Source organism: Heterodontus francisci, chromosome 26 (genome assembly GCF_036365525.1).
Source record: "Heterodontus francisci isolate sHetFra1 chromosome 26, sHetFra1.hap1, whole genome shotgun sequence".
In the NCBI taxonomy this organism is placed as follows: domain Eukaryota; kingdom Metazoa; phylum Chordata; class Chondrichthyes; order Heterodontiformes; family Heterodontidae; genus Heterodontus; species Heterodontus francisci.
This window is the reverse complement of record NC_090396.1, coordinates 70,255,137-70,272,470: the sequence shown is the minus strand read 5'-3', so window position 1 is coordinate 70,272,470 and position 17,334 is coordinate 70,255,137. Positions and strand designations below refer to the sequence as shown.

The 17,334-nt window shown below is 43.6% G+C and overlaps 1 protein-coding gene across 1 annotated transcript in view; it reads left to right on the top strand.

Annotated features, from left to right (window-relative positions):
- The window catches only part of LOC137384449 (sodium-coupled monocarboxylate transporter 1-like), a 97,636-nt gene extending 85,629 nt beyond the window's left edge, over positions 1-12,007 (top strand). The window contains exon 18 of the mRNA XM_068058526.1: positions 9,640-12,007. Within this exon, the coding sequence (XP_067914627.1) occupies positions 9,640-9,675 (36 nt within the window). The 3' untranslated portion in view covers positions 9,676-12,007. The remainder of the gene's footprint in view (positions 1-9,639) is intronic.
- The last annotated feature ends 5,327 nt before the right edge of the window (positions 12,008-17,334 follow it).

Here is a 17,334-nt window from a genome sequence, read left to right as displayed (position 1 = left end):
GCACCGTTCACCCTTTCAGGGGGCCCAGCTAATTTCCTGGGGCAGCCATGACTGGGTCCCCTCTGTGTGTCCACCCCCGTTCACCTGGTCTGTCCCACACAGCATGTGCAGCTCATGCGTCCTCATGAAAATCAGAACATGCCATTTAATAAGCTCTCAATGAGCTCTTTAACAATGTTAATTGGCCTTCTTAATGGATTGGCCGGGATCATGGGGCCGCCCTCACCCCAACCTCCTGTCCTGGTGAAACTGGCTGGCATTAGGAATCCAGTACACCGGCCGACGCTGGTGTTTTCATCGTTCCCTTCTATGAAATTCCTTTATTGGCTATTTTAGTGGAGACACTAACCTGTCTAAGCCAATTGGCTAATGCCTCTGTTAAAAGGCAAGGATAGAAAATTCATGAGAATGGGCTAATATTTGAAGAGCTAAATTTCTTAGTGTTGGATTGAAGAAAGTTTTGAGGATAGGTTGACATACCTGAAGTTGATCTTTATTGAAGAAAAGAAAATTGAGACACAATATGAGCTGACCTTAAAAGGCTGTAAGCTATGGACAATTTATGTAATTTACTTGTGATCACAAGACTAGAGAACAAAAGTACAATAAGGGTCAAGCAACACTGTAGATTAGAAGGAATTGAATCTCCACAATATTTTAACGATGTGGAATTGTCTCCATCAAAAACAAATTTCGCTCTATTCATTAAATCCTTTCAAAAGCTGGAGAAGCACTTGGTTATGGAATAAATTGAAGGTTACCAGTATATATATGGACATGAGATTTCCAATAATGTGCAGGGCATGGAGTCCAGTCCAGTTCTAACCATAAGAATATAATCTGTGAAAAAGCTTTGACTAAATATTAACAAATCTTGAAAGCCCAGATATCCAGACCATGATGGTGAAGGGATTTCTACCTGTTTTTATTATTTGATTCATTAATTTCGATAACTCAAAAATAGGCCAGGAATGAAATAAAAACAGAAAGTGCTAGAAATACTCAGCGGATCTGGCAGCATCTGTGGAGAGCGAAACAGAGTTAAAGTTTCAGGTCTGTGACCTTTCATCAGAACCCTCCTGCTTACAGTATCAATTGAATTCAATATACTACAGTGTAACATCATTACTAGTGCTTATGAACATATGAATTAGGAGCAGGAGTAGGCCACTCGGCCCCTTGAGCCTGCTCCGCCATTCAACAAGATCATGGCTGATCTGATTGTAACCTCAGCTCCACATTCCCGCCTATCCCAGATAACCTTTCACCCCTTTTCTTATCAGGAATCTATCTACCTCTGCCTTAAAAATATTCAAAGACTCTGCTTCCACCGCCTTTTGAGTAAGAGAGTTCCAAAGACTCACGACCCTCTAAGAGAAAAGAATTCTCCTCATCTCTGTCTTAAATGGGTGACCCCTTATTTTTAAATAGTGACCCCCTAGTTCTAGATTCTCCCACAAGACGAAACATCCTTTCCACACCCACCCTGTCAAAACCTCTCAGGATTTTATGTTTCAATCAAGTCATCTCTAATTCTTCTAAACTCCGCTTAAATGGTTGGAAATAAGTAAAACCAGGATCTGAAAATTAATTTGGTGGGACCTTATAAAATCACATTTATCAATGTGCCAGCTGTGACCCAGTTGGTAGCACTCTTTGAGCACAAAATTCAAGACTGACACTCCAGTGCAGTACTGAGGACGTGTTGCATTGTCAGAGGTGCTGTCTTTTGGATGAGACATTAAACTGAGGCCATGATGTCTCAGGCATTTGTGCTGAAGTCTACCTCCATGCAAAGACTGGTCACTCGCATGGCAGGCAACTGAGTGCGTCTTACCCTCACCAATGCCCTTCGCACTTTGTCTGTCAATTTAAACAGGATGAAGGATGAAGGAAAGCCTCGCCCTGGCCATTCAATGCCTCACTGAAATGCAGCCAACTGTTCTGCAGCTCTTGGCTAGCAGAGAAGTGCAGATGGGCCAAGAGAGGGAAAATGTAGAAAGGGCACATGGAAATGGGTACTCTTCTCAAACCATTCCCACTTCTCATCCCTTGCTCCCCCACCCCACCCCAGACAGAGCCCCACATGCTGCCTCCTGCCCCGATGACCAAGCCTGCCCATGCAGGCGCATGTGGGGAAGTCTTCGGTGAGGCCCTCATGAGCTCCAAGACCTAGAGAACACCCTCCACAGGCATCTCAAGTGTCAGGGAAGTGAGCAGCTCTGTTGAAGCCATAGGGGTTTCACCACATAGAAGTAATAGGAAGCAGATGGGAAAGAATTATTAGTTGCGCAAGGGAATTCACTTGGGTGTTTATAACAATGTCCATAATGTTATGAATATGTTTATTTAAATGAATCAAACATTTTATTTGAACTCTTTATTCTCCTGCCATCTACTTCATTGCAGCCCCTATTCCAAATGGATAGTAGCCTTCAGGAGAATGGTATGATCAAGTTGGAAGATAAGCACAAAGTGTGAATGTGATGGTTAGAATTTTGATTGTGGGAATGATTTGTGTTGGGGGAGGGAGGAGGGGCAAAGGGTTTATCATTGCACTGCCAAATGACCTTACATAATCAGATTAATTGAAGCGTGCCTGTATGAAGCCATCGCAGGCTTCTCTGGCAGCCAGGTGAGTGGCTGCAGGCACCGTGGCCATTTCTGGCTCCTCCTCTTCCTCTTCCTCCTCCTTTTCCTTGGAGAATGCCAAGAGGTCCACACTTTCCTCCTCCTGCAGCTCCATTCCTCTCTGCAGTACAAAGTTGGGCAAGACACAGCTGACCACAACTATTCTGGTGACCCTTGCTGGTGCATACTGAAGGGTGCCTCTAGATCTGTCCATGCATTTGAATAGCATCTTCTTCAACCCAATGACTTTCTCAATGATTGCCCATTGTGGTCATGTGGTTCTGTTGTACCTTTGTTCTGCATCAGTGGTAGGGCTCCTCACATGTCATGAGCCATGTCCTCAGAGTGTAACCTTTGTCTCCAAGGAGTCACCCACTCATTCTGTGTGAAGATGTGAAAACCCATGGTAGATGTGACTGTTGCAGAATGAAGGAATCATGGCAGCTTCCGGGATATCTTGCACAAACATGCATTGCTGAACATTGAGGGAGTGGAATCCCTTCAGATTGATAAATACTGCAGGCTGATCTGAGGGTGTCTTGATTGCCATATGTTTGCAGTCATTGTCTCCTTGGACCTGTGGGAATCCAGCCACTGCAGCAAATGCGAGAGCCCTCTGTGTTTGACTGGCCTCATCGGTGTCAAAGTGGACCTAAGTGCGGCCTTGGCAAACATGGCATTTGTCACCTGGGAGATGCACTAGTGGGCAGCAGATTGTGAAATCCTGCAGAGGTCACCAACAGATCCCTGGAAGGAGCTGGAGGCCAAGAAATTCTGGGCTGTGGTGACCGTGACGACCACTGATAATGCGTGCCCACCTGGCCTTTCTAGAAGGAGGTCTTGTTCCAGGAGGCTGCAGATGTCAGCAACAACCTGCTGTGAAAGCCTGAGCCTCCTGAGGCACTGTTGCTCTGTTATGTCGAGGAAGCTGATCCTGTGTCTGTATACCCTTTGCTGGGAGTATCACCTCCTTCGAGCTGGAGCTCTGTGTCCATCCCCACTGTTCTGTGCAGCACCATATGGATGTGGAAAAGGCAGCTGCTGTTGCTGTTTTTGCTGCTGCTGCTGTTGGTGTTAGTGTTGCTGCTCCTCTAGTTCCTTATCAGAGGTTCATGGTGTAGCTGCATAAGCTGCTCCGATGCTGCAGAGAAGGCTGACAACAGGGAAGATCAGATCTAAGTAAATAAAGACCAAGGTAGACCTAATGACTTCCAAAAAGTTGGAAATCACCTGTGAAATCACACTCTCAGATCAAGTGCTGTGAGCACAAGCCTTTCACATAAACATGCCAGCAGCCATGCAGTTTCACGGTTCAAAGGTTTTCCAGCCTGTCAGTTTCATTAATCAATGACTCCCCGCTGTGCACTCACCTTGTTGACCCTGGCGAGTTCCACACAGCTTGGGAAACCCAAGGACTGGCTGTTAAAGCCAGTATCCTGGTTTAAAGCAACAATTAATTGGTTGTTTAAATATATGACCCGACAGTTCTAAAGTGGTTTCCTGCTCACCTAGGAACGCACCCCGGTGAAACTCAGAAGTGGGCAGCATCATGTCGGGTTTCTAACCTACCGGCATTTTCTCGGGCATTTTTACCCCCACCTGCACCTGGATCCTCCCCCACCCCCACCCCAGTTAAAATTATGCCCTTAGTTTCTCATATAAGTCTTGTATTTCTTTTAATTTAGTATTTTAGTATTTAGCAATTTAGTACACTGTATTCGCCGCTCACAATGTGGTCTCCTCTACACTGGGGAGACCAAACGCAGGTTGGGTGACTGCTTTGCAGAACACCTCCACTCGGTCCACAAGCATGAGGCCCAGCTTCCGGTTGCTTGCCATTTTGTTATCTCACCCACATTTCTGCCCTGAGCCAGCTGCAGTGTTCCAGTGAGGTACAGCTCGAGGTACAGCACCTCATCTTCCGATTAGGCATTCACCTACCTTCTGGACTCAATATTGAGTTCAACAATTTCAGACCATGAGCCCCATTATATTTTTATTATTTATTTATTTGTATATATATATTTTTTTTTTAATTATTTTTTATTTTGTGCCCATGTTCTAGTCTTAAACTTGTTTTTCATGTTTTTACTTTTGGACAGAGTTGTTCGTTATTCTGTCATTAGCACTCTCTCTGAACTCATGCTTTGTCTATCACTATAACTATTTTGCACTCTATTTGCATTCTGTTCTTTGATAGCTGTCATTTAATCTCTCCCCCCTCCGTCCTATCACAGACCTTCTTTCTTCCCCCTCCCCTCCTTTCACTAGATGAAATTCAGTTACATTTCTAACTTTTGATAGTTGTGTACCACAGGGATCTGTGCTGGGACCCTTGCTGTTTGTAGTGTACATTAATGATTTAGACGTGAATATAGGAGGCATGACAAGTAAGTTCGCAGATGATATGAAAATTGGTGGTGTCGTAAATAGTGAGGAGGAAAGCCTTAGATTGCAGGATGATATAGATGGGCTGGTAAAATGGACAGAGCAGTGGCAAATGGAATTTAATCCTGAGAAGTGTGAGGTGATGCATTTTGGGAGGACTAACAAGTCAAGGCAATATACAATGGATGGTAGGACCCTAGGAAGTACAGAAGGTCAGAGGGACCTTGGTGTACTTGTCCATGGATCACTGAAGGCAGCAACACAGGTAGATAAGGTGGTTAGGAAGGCGTATGGGATACTTACCTCTATCAGCCGAGGCATAGAATATAAGAGCAGGGAGGTTATGATGGAGCTGTATAAAACGCTAGTTAGACCACAGCTGGAGTACTGTGTACAGTTTTGATCACCACACTATAGGAAGGATGTGATTGCACTGGAGAGGAGATTCACCAGGATATTGCCAGGGCTGGAGCATTTCAGCTATGAAGAGAGACTGGATAGGCTAGGGTTGTTTTCCTTAGAGCAGAGAAAGCTGAGGGGCGAGTAACTCACCTCCTGACTCCCCAAAGCCTGTCCACCATTTACAAGTCACAAGTCAAGAGTGTGATGGAATACCCTCCACTTGCCTGGATGGGTGCAGCTCCAACAACATTCAAGAAGCTTGACACCATCCAGGACAAAGCAGCCCGTTTGATTGGCACCCCATCTACAAACATTCACTCCCTCCACCACCGACGCACAGTGGCAGCAGTGTGTACCATCTACAAGATGCACTGCAGCAATGCACCAAGGCTGCTTAGACAGCACCTTCCAAACCCGCAACCTCTACCAACTAGAAGGACAAGGGCAGCAAATACATGGGAACACCACCACCTGCAAGTGCCCCTCCAAGTCACACACCATCCAGACTTGGAACTATATCGCCGTTCCTTCACTGTCGCTGGGTCAAAATCCTGGAACTCCCTTCCTAACAGCACTGTGGGTCTACCTACCCCAAATGGACTTTGGCGGTTCAAGAAGGCAGCTCACCACCACCTTCTCAAGGGCAATTGGGGATGGGCAATAAATGCTGGCCTGGCCAGTGTCGCCCACATCCCATGAATGAATTTTTTTTAAAACCCAGAGGGTGATTGGAATCTGGAATACACTGCCTGAAGAGGTGGTAGAGACGGGAACCCTCACAACATTTAAGAAATATTTAGATAAGCACTTGAAATGCCATAGCATACAAGGCTATGGGCCAAGTGCTGGAAAATGGGATTAGAATAGTTAGGTGCTTGATGGCTGGCACATCCAGGGCCGAAGGGCCTGTTTCTGTGCTGTATAATTCTTTGACTCTATGACTCTGATGAAAGGTCATAGACCTGAAAAGTTGGGTTGAATTTTACAGACACGGTTTTGTGACGGGTAGGTCGTGCCTCACAAACCTTATTGAGTTTTTCGAGAAGGTGACCAAACAGGTGGATGAGGGTAAAGCAGTGGATGTGGTGTATATGGATTTCAGTAAGGCGTTTGATAAGGTTCCCCACGGTAGGCTATTGCAGAAAATACGGAAGTATGGGGTTGAAGGTGATTTAGAGCTTTGGATCAGAAATTGGCTAGCTGAAAGAAGACAGAGGGTGGTGGTTGATGGCAAATGTTCATCCTGGAGTTTAGTTACTAGTGGTGTACCGCAAGGATCTGTTTTGGGGCCACTGCTGTTTGTCATTTTTATAAATGACCTGGAAGAGGGTGTAGAAGGGTGGGTTAGTAAATTTGCGGATGACACTAAGGTCGGTGGATTTGTGGATAGTGCCGAAGGATGTTGTAGGGTACAGAGGGACATAGATAGGCTGCAGAGCTGGGCTGAGAGACGGCAAATGGAGTTTAATGCGGAAAAGTGCGAGGTGATTCACTTTGGAAGGAGTAACAGGAATGCAGAGTACTGGGCTAATGGGAAGATTCTTGGTAGTGTAGATGAACAGAGAGATCTTGGTGTCCAGGTACATAAATCCCTAAAGGTTGCTACCCAGGTTAATAGGGCTGTTAAGAAGGCATTATGGTGTGTTAGCTTTTATTAGTAGGGGGATCGAGTTTCGGAGCCACGATGTCATGCTGCAGCTGTACAAAACTCTGGTGAGACCGCACCTGGAGTATTGCGTGCAGTTCTGGTCACCGCATTATAGGAAGGATGTGGAAGCTATGGAAAGGGTGCAGAGGAGATTTACTAGGATGTTGCCTGGTATGGAGGGAAGGTCTTATGAGGAAAGGCTGAGGGACTTGAGGTTGTTTTCATTGGAGAGAAGGAGGAGGAGAGGTGACTTAATAGAGACATATAAGATAATCAGAGGGTGAGATAGGGTGGATAGTGAGAGTCCTTTTCCTCGGATGGTGATGGTAAACACGAGGGGAACATAGCTTTAAGTTGAGGGGTGATAGATATAGGACAGATGTCAGAGGTAGTTTCTTTACTCAGAGAGTAGTAGGGGCGTGGAACGCCCTGCCTGCAACAGTAGTAGACTGGCCAACTTTAAGGGCATTTAAGTGGTCATTGGATAGACAGATGGATGAAAATGGAATAGTGTAGGTCAGATGGTTTCACAGGTCGGCGCAACATCGAGGGCCGAAGGGCCTGTACTGCGCTGTAATGTTCTAATTCTAAAAAAAAACACCCGACTTCGGAGGTCGTGGCTGGGAGGGAGGGGCCAAAAAATGCCACTGGAAGAGGCCCGCCACGGACCTCGAAGCCGGGAAGGCCCGGCACAATATTGCCGGCGGCGGCGAGGCCCTGTGGCAGCCTCTCACTGCTCGGCAATGGGATCCCAATTTAAATATGTTAATTAATGCAAATAAATGAATTGATTACACTTACGCTCCTGCCGTCCATCCCGGAGCAATACTGGTGCAGGTGGCCGGCACTGCCGCGCCTTTGGATCCCTGTCCAGGGATCCAAGATAGAACACTGCTGGGGAGGGGGGAGCAGGTAAGTATTTCAGTGAGGGGTTGGGGAGCGGCGTCAGAGTCATTTCATTGGTTTAGGAGATGGTGGGAAAGGTTAAAGTTTATGATCTTTCTGGGGGAAAGGTCAGGTGTACAATGTAAGTATTTGTGGGGGGGCAGAGGGCAAGGAATTAAATCTATGGTTGTAGGGGGGGTTGAAGAGGGGCAAGATCAATTAATTTAATTTTTAAAAATCCATTCTCCTTTAAATATTTAAATGTAATAATAGGACTCAAAGCCCTTTAAAAATGGCGTCAGTGGCTGCGCAAAGGCAACTTACGTCATTGCCTGGGACGGACCGCCCATCCCCTCCACATCATCGGGGGGTGACCAGTCTGCCCCCACCATTTAAATGAGCCTCCACGTTTAATATTGCGGCAGCTCCGTGAAGTGCATGGGTCACCATTGTTTACATCCGCCGCCGATTTTCGTGTGTGTGTCCTCTCCCTTTTCCCTTTATTTTGTCCCTTCTTAAATGTTGTTCATCTGTGTTTTACGTCTGAGAAAGTAGTTTTACCAGAAACATCAACTGACTGCCGTTTTCTCCACAGATGTTGCCTGACCTGCTGAATTTCCATTGTTTCCTGTTTTTGTTCCATGTCTTTATCCCCCTCTTTGAGCCTTGCAGCAAACACCAACCCTCACAGAACAGACAGGCACCTTGCTCATAAACCCATGAAACTTTGCTCCATAACTAGTTGCTTTAGGATCCAATGAGAACAATATGGGTAGACCTAGCTATCTCTTCCCTCCCCTTCATCTCCTTGACAGTTCTTGCTATCACTCTTTGAAAGTCTGGTTGAGATTTAAAAGCTTGTCGTCTGATAAACTGTAGATGCAAATCTGCACAATATAACTCTTACTTGGAACAGAAATAAAACTATCTTCTAGCGAATGGGTAGGATCTGGAATGCACTGCCTGTGAGTGTGGTGGAGGCAGATTCAATTGTGGCTTTCAGAAAGGTATTGGATAATTATATGAAAAGAAAAAAATTGCAAGGCTACAAGGAAAAGGCAGATAATTGGGACTAATTGAGTTGTTCTTGCACGGATGCAACAGGCCAAATGACCTCCCTAGTGCTGTAACCATTCAATGATTCTATAACTGAGTGATCTTCAATCACTTACACTATTATAGTCTACATTTATATAATAAACATATAGGTCAAGAAATAGATGTACAGTATTAAAGGCTTAATACACTTACATGCCATTCATTTGGCTGCTATTTTAAAGGGGGGGGTTAATAAATGGTAAAGCGTTATCTAAAATAGCAAATGAATGTTGTATTCACATGTGAAGTGTTTGTATGTTAATATCCCAAATTGTAATTTCTAATCCATAGTGACTTCTACTGAGAATATAGTGTTAATTAATCATCTTATATTAAAAACTAAATTCAAGGCTGAAACCTGAGTGCGAATATTCTGGCATTTGCACTAAATTTCCATTTTGTTTGCTTTAAATTGACCTTTTTAACACCTATTTGTAAAAGATTATAAAATCTGTGGTGATATTAACCTGCCACAGTATTTTAGTGATATTTAATATCATCTCATATTGGTCACATTAAAAGCCTATTAATGTCTTGTTTAGAGGAACTACATTTTTAATTATGTCCATTTCTCTCAATTTATACAGAATGAAAGACTTCTTACTGCACCTCCTGGTAACTGAATAAGTGTTGAAACAAAATCTTGAACTGTGAATGGCGGTTAAAGATTGAAGTTACGTAAAAACAATTAAGGAGCAAGATGTGGAATTTGCTTAGAATCACTTATGGTCAGAATAATGCTAATTAGTTATAAATTGAATTAGAAATTAAATGGGAAACTAATTAAATTTGTAGACAAGAATCGTGATTTTTAGATTTGCAATGATGTAAAACTTATTCTATATTGTTCGATAACTTACTAAAAATATTACTGCAAATTTATGCACATAAGACCAAAATGTCTTTTTGTAATATAATTTCTGAGCTCTTTCACCATGTCAAATTTTCATTCATGAGTTGCAGACATAGATTGCAATATTGCGTTGTCCATGTTGCAGACATAAATAAGGGCATAACGTAAGCTGAAACAGAGATTCTTCATATAGCAGTAAGATATCCTGGAGCTTCAGACAAAATAAGGTGAATTCAATTACAGCAAGTGTTTAGTTTCATCAGATGCAGATTTAACATAATCTTATTTTTACTTCTTTGTTGTACCAGGGTGACTAAAAATTTATTATCTGTTGGTACCATTGATGTCTGTCATGTAATATAACCTGGACTAACAATGTGTTTCTAAACAACCAAGTTCAAATTATCTCAAACTTGCAGCAATGATGTAACAATGAAAGAATAACAAGGAGGTCAGTGCCAGTTTAGTGTCCTTGCTGACAATGAGAACTGGTGAACTCCTCTACCTGAAATAAATCATCACATGAAAGCAATAGGAAAGGCTACAGTAATGTCCAGTCGAACATAGGCTCCGGCTAAATAAACTCACTTTTACCACTTGGGTTCGCCTTTTGCAGTTTACACATTGGTTAGCTGGAATTGACAAAATCAATATGAATGTAATTAAAACAGGAGTGATTTAAAAACAGGAATCTAATGAAGGAATGAAAATATAGAGAATACTTTTGTATCTTGACACAGCCTGAACTTTTAAGTTAGACTGCTGCTTTGAGAATGTAATTCAGTTGTTAGGAAAGGTTTCAGAAGATTTATGTTATGTAATTTCTGACACATTATGCAAAAAGCAGGGCGGGGTTTGATTGAAACAAACTCTTACCTGATTCTTACAGTTGGTGCAATTTTCAAAGGGAGTATAACAATACAGACAGATTTTGATCTTTGCCGAACAGAGTGAAATTTAAAGTGATGAAATAAAAATACTTTGGAATTGCTACAGTAAATGCCAAAATTGATGTAGTGAATTTTTTTAAAATTCTGATGTAGCAAACCTATAAATACTGTCATAAGACTGAAGCCCTGTGACAGCTTTGCACAATTACAGCAATTTCAGAAGCACTTACAACATTACAAGCTGAAACTAGGGAATGTTTCTGCTCCTTACAAAGCAACCAAATACACAACCAATGTGATAAAGGATAGATTTTAATTGTTGCTACCAAATATAATTTGCACCACAATACAAGCTGCAAAAAACAGTTTACCACCATCACAAACAATGTAAGATTGGGTTGCCAATTGAGACACAAATTATGACACTTACAGTATATTGTAAATCACTAAATTGAGTCTACTTTCAGTGTAATGTCTCTCTATTTCTCTAATTTATTACACCGGGACTACTAGAGATCAATCTTTAATTCAGTTTTACCAAGACTCTTAAATTAAAAATATAGAGTTCTGCAAGTTCTGAAAGGTATACAAATTATGAGGGGCATAGATAGGGCGTAAATAGGAAGAAACTTTTTCCCTTAGCGGAGGGGTCAATAACAAGGGGGCATAGATTTAAGGTAAGGTGCAGGAGGTTTAGAATGGATTTGAGGAAACATTTTTTCACCCAGAGGGTGGCTGGAATCTGGAACACACTGCCTGAAGGGGTGGTAGAGGCAGGAACATTTAAGAAGTATTTAGATGAGCACTTGAAATGCCATAGCATACAAGGCCACAGGCCAAGTGCTGGAAAATGGGATTAGAATAGATAGGTGCTTGATGGCTGGCATGGACATGATGGGCCAAAGGGCCTGTTTCTGTGCTGTATAACTCTATGACTCTAAAGGAGATGTGGGAGAGACTGAAGAAGAGTTGGAGAAACATTTCAGTGCAAGACCCAGCTGATCAATCTATCAAATAGTATAAGTATGGTGAATGACAAACTTAAACTTAAAGGTGGCCTCCCACTGGGAAATTGAAATGTCTATCCCGATTTGATCATTTCATTTCCAATCTGGTATCAGCTTCATGTTTTGGATTGAACAACTGTTTGAACTTGCTGTTAAATGTATTGGCCATTTATGTGACCTTGTGCAAAAATCAATAAACATAATCTTGCAAATAAATAAGTGTAAGCATGCCTGCATCTTATTAGTCTTTAGATGAAAATGATTGGGAATGCAATTTAGAAAATATGTAATTATGTTGTTTTTCTAAATATCAAAAAGCAATGAAATGTCACATCAAGGTTGAGAATGTTGGTGGTGCCATGGAATTGTGAAGCTGTTTGAACAGTAGCTGTAAGCACGAGTATGGGGATCTGCAGCTTATGGTGTTCCAACTGCCGATAGGTGACAGGACTTAGTGCCTGATAGGGAGGTGGAAACAGATTCAATAGTAGCTTTCAAAATGGAATCGGATAAAAACTTGAAGGAGAAATAAATTGCAAGGATACTGGGAAAGAGTGGGACGAACTCATTTGCTCTTTGAAAGAGCTAACACAGATTCAAAGGGCCGATTGGCCTCTTTCTGTGCTGTACTGTTCTATGAATCTATCCTATTGGAGACTGTGAGGGCTCCAGGTATTGGAGAGAGTGAGAGCTCTGGGTGTGAATGCTCTGACAAATATAGCACTGCTTCTTATGCAGAACTAAAAGTGTTGGTGCCATTTAGTACAAGTTACTTATGTAAAGCTGGATTTTCAGCAATGCCATCAATGAAAACAAAGTTCCGAGTCAGGACAAACACTGAACATGACATGACCGTTTGCTTGTCAAAGATACCTACACATTTTGGCAACATTGTTGGTCAGCACCAGCAATATGGTTTATATTAAGTACGCAAAACAAAAATACTAATAACCACATGTGCTTTATTGTATAACTAACTTTTATAGAGAAAAAGTACTTGCCATGTTACAGGGGGGTCTCAGAACTTTTATAACACAGAAGGGGGTTTCAGAAGCAAAAGGTTTGAGAACTCTTGCTGCACAACATATGAAGGAGTATAAATCATTCAGGTGATATAATATTAATTTGTTGCATCTTTTCAAAGCTTTTGTAATTTTTCGTTACTTTCATGATCCCTCCGTGATCAAAATAATTAGCTAACAGTCATCTTCATAAACATTCTTAATTCTGTTCCTTGGTTGTCCGACCAAGATGACCTAGAAAATCTGGCAAATTTCTACAGTTTAACAACCACAATTAAGCAACATCTTTTGCAACTGCTATTCCATCCTCCACCACCCCTCAGAGCAGATATCAATTTTTTTTTATTCATTCATGGGATGTGGGCATTGCTGGCTAGTACAGCATTTATTTAGTTTAGTTTAGTTCAGAGATACAGCACTGAAACAGGCCCTTCGGCCCACCGAGTCTGTGCCAACCATCAACCACCCATTTATACTAATCCTACACTACTTCCATATTCCTACCACATCCCCACCTGTCCCTATATTTCCCTACCACCTACCTATACTAGAGGCAATTGCTAATGGCCAATTTACCTATCAACCTGCAAGTCTTTGGCATGTGGGAGGAAACCGGAGCACCCGCAGGAAACCCACGCAGACACAGGGAGAACTTGCAAACTCCGCACAGGCAGTACCCAGAATTGAACCCGGGTCGCTGGAGCTGTGAGGCTGCGGTGCTAACCACTGCGCCACTGTGCTGCCCATCCCTAATTGCCCTTGAGAAGGTGGTGGTGAGCTGCCTTCTTGAACCGCTGCAGTCCAGTTGTGATAGGTATACCCACAGTCCTGTTAGGAAGGGAGTTCCAGGATTTTGACCCAGCGACAGTGAAGGAACGGCGATATAGTTCCAAGTCAGGATGGTGTGTGACTTTGAGGGGAACTTGCAGGTGGTGGTGTTCCCATGTATTTGCTGCCCTTGTCCTTCTAGTTGGTAGAGGTCGCGGGTTTGGAAGGTGCTGTCTAAGGAGCCTTGGTGCATTGCTGCAGTGCATCTTGTAGATGGTACACACTGCTGCCAATGTGTGTCGGTGGTGGAGGGAGTGAATGGTTGTAGATGGGGTGCCAATCAAGCCGGCTGCTTTGTCTTGGATGGTGTCAAGCTTTTTGAGTGTTGTTGGAGCTGCACCCATCCAGGCAAGTGGAGAGTATTCCATCACACTCCTGACTTGTGACTTGTAGATGGTGGACAGGCTTTGGGGAGTCAGGAGGTGAGTTACTCGTCTCAGGATTCCTAGCCTCTGACCTGCTCTTGTAGCCACGGTATTTATATGGCTACTCCAGTTCAGTTTCTGGTCAATGGTAACCCCTAGAATGTTGATAGTGGGGGATTCAGCGATGGTAATGCCATTGAATGTCATGGGGAGATGGTTGATTCTCTCTTGTTGGAGATGGTCATTGCCTGGCACTTGTGTGGCGCAAATGTTACTTGCCACTTATCAGCCCAAGCCTGGATATTGCCCAGGTCTTGCTGCATTTCTACACGGACTGCTTCAGTATCTGAGGAGTCACGAATGGTGCTGAACATTGTGCAATCATCAGTGAACATCCCCACTTCTGACCTTATGATTGAAGGAAGGTCATTGATGAAGCAGCTGAAGATGGTTGGGCCCAGGACACTACCCTGAGGAACTCCTGCAGTGATGTCCTGGAGCTCAGATGATTGACCTCCACAACCACAACCATCTTCCTTTGTGCTAGGTATGACTCCAGCCAGCGGAGGGTTTTCCCCCTGATTCCCATTGACCTCAGTTTTGCTCGGGCTCCTTGATGCCATACTCGGTCAAATGCTGCCTTGATGTCAAGGGCAGTCACTCTCACCTCACCTCTTGAGTTCAGCTCTTTTGACCATGTTTGAACCAAGGCTGTAATGAGGTCAGGAGCTGAGTGGCCCTGGCAGAACCCAAACGAGCGTCACTGAGCAGGTTATTGCTAAGCAAGTGCCGCTTGATGGCACTGTTGATGACACCTTCCATCACTTTACTGATGATTGAGAGTAGGCAGATGGGACAGTAATTGGCCAGTTGGACCTGTCCTGCTTTTTGTGTACAGGATATACCTGGGCAATTTTCCACATTGCAGGGTCGATACCAGTGTTGTCGCTGTACTGGAACAACTTGGCTAGGGGCGCAGCAAGTTATAGAGCACAGGTCTTCAGTACTATTGCCGGAATATTGTCAGGGCCCATAGCTTTTTCAGTATCCAGTGCCTTCAGTCGTTTCTTGATATCACGGGGAGTGAATCAAATTTGCTGAAGTCTGGCATCTGTGATGCTGGGGACTTCAGGAGGAGGCCGAGATGGATCATCAACTCGGCACTTCTGGCTGAAGATTGTTGCAAATGCTTCAGCCTTATCTTTCGCACTGATGTGCTGATCCCCCATCATTGAGGATGGGGATATTTGTGGAGCCACCTCCTCCAGTTAGTTGTTTAATTGTCCACCACCATTCATGGCTGGATGTGGCAGGACTGCAGAGCTTAGATCTGATCTGTTAGTTATGGAATCGCTTAGCTCTATCACAGGCTGCTTACACAGTTTGGCACACAGATAGTCCTGTGTTATAGCTTCACCAGGTTGACACCTCATTTTGAGGTATGCCTGGTGCTGCTCCTGGCATGCCCTCCTGCACTCTTCACTGAACCAGGGTTGGTCTCCTGGCTTGATGGTAATGGTAGAGTGGGGAATATGCCGGGCCATGAGGTTACAGATTGTGGATGAGTACAATTCTGCTGCTGCTGATGGCCCACAGCATCTCATGGATGCCCAGTTTTGCATTGCTAGATCTGTTCGAAATCTATCCCATTTAGCATGGTGATAGTGCCACACAACACGATGGACGGTATCCTCAATGTGAAGGCGGGACTTTGTCTCCACAAGGACTGTGTGGTAGTCACTCCTACCAATACAGTCATGGACAGAAGGATCTGTGGCAGGCAAATTGGTGAGGACGAGGTCAAGTATGTTTTCCCTTGTGTTGGTTCCCCCACCACCTGCCGCAGACCTAGTCTAGCAGCTATGTCCTTTGGGACTCGGCCAGCTCGGTCAGTAGTGGTGCTACCAAGCCACTCTTGGTGATGGACATTGAAGTCCCACATCCAAAGTACATTTTGTGCCCTTGCCACCCTCAGTGCTTCCTCTAAGTGGTGTTCAACATGGAGGAGTACTGACTCATCAGCTGAGGGAGGGCGGTAGGTGGTAATCAGTAGGAGGTTACCTTGCCCATGTTTGACCTGATGCCATGAGACTTCATGGCGTCCAGAGTCGATGTTGAGGGCTCCCAGGGCAACTCCCTCCCTACCATATAGCACTGTGCCACCACCTCTGGTGGGTTTGTCCTGCTGGTGGGACAGGACATACCCGGGGATGGTGATGGCAGTGTCTGGGGCATTGTCTGTCAGGTCTGATTCCGTGAGTATGACTATGTCAGGCTGTTGCTTGACTAGTCTGTGGGACAGCTCTCCCAACTTTGGCACAACGCCAGATGTTTGTAAGCAGGACTTTGCAGAGTTGACAGGACTGGGTTTGCCGTTGTCGGACAGTGGTCTGTCCAGTTTTATTCTTTCTTGATGTTATAGAGGTTAGATGGCTTGCTTGGCCATTTCAGAATCAACCACATTGCTATGGGTCTGGAATCACATGTAGAGCAGATAAGGACAGCACATTCCCTTCCCTAAAGGGCATTTTTACAACAATTAACAATGGTTTCACACGCATCATTAGACTAGATTTTAATTCTAGATTTATTAATTGAATTAAATTCAAATTTCACTTTCTGCTGAACCCATGTCCCCAGAGCAATACCCTGGGTCTCTGGTCAAGTGACAATACCACTACGCCACCGCCTTCCATGGGTATGCATCTCATCTCATGGATATCTAACCTTGTCCTGTCAGTTTTCTCCATTGGAGGTCACTTTGCTTCCTACAGAACTATATTTTTTCCTTCAGCAATAAATTGAAGTTAATCTTGCATTGAATCTACTTGAATGTGGCATAACTGCAAAAAATAAATCACTAGGCAACTCCAGAACAAGACTAGCTCTAATTTGCACATTTTCAGCAATAATTGTTCTTCATTACCCAACTTTGTACAGACATTTAGATATGCTCTACTTATCACTTTTAATTGCATTAATCTATGTGCTATACTTCAGATAACCTCTGATCTTTCCAGTTGAGGGTTCTGCCAAATCATTTTTCAAACCAAATTAATTTTAGTAGTTGAGCTAATCTAGTGGTTAGTCATGAGAGAGCAGCCCATCAATATCAGGTTTCATACCTTGATCACCTGGAGTACTTCTGCACTGGTAAATCACATTGCAGCTTTCATTGCTAGATTATTTCCTATAATCAAATCTGATACCTGACATATTCCTCTGGGTTTCTATAATGCTAGTATTTGAAATTTCCTTTCCATGCTTTATTTTTCCAAATTTGAGTACTGCTTCAACTTTCTTAGGTGTGATGTTAG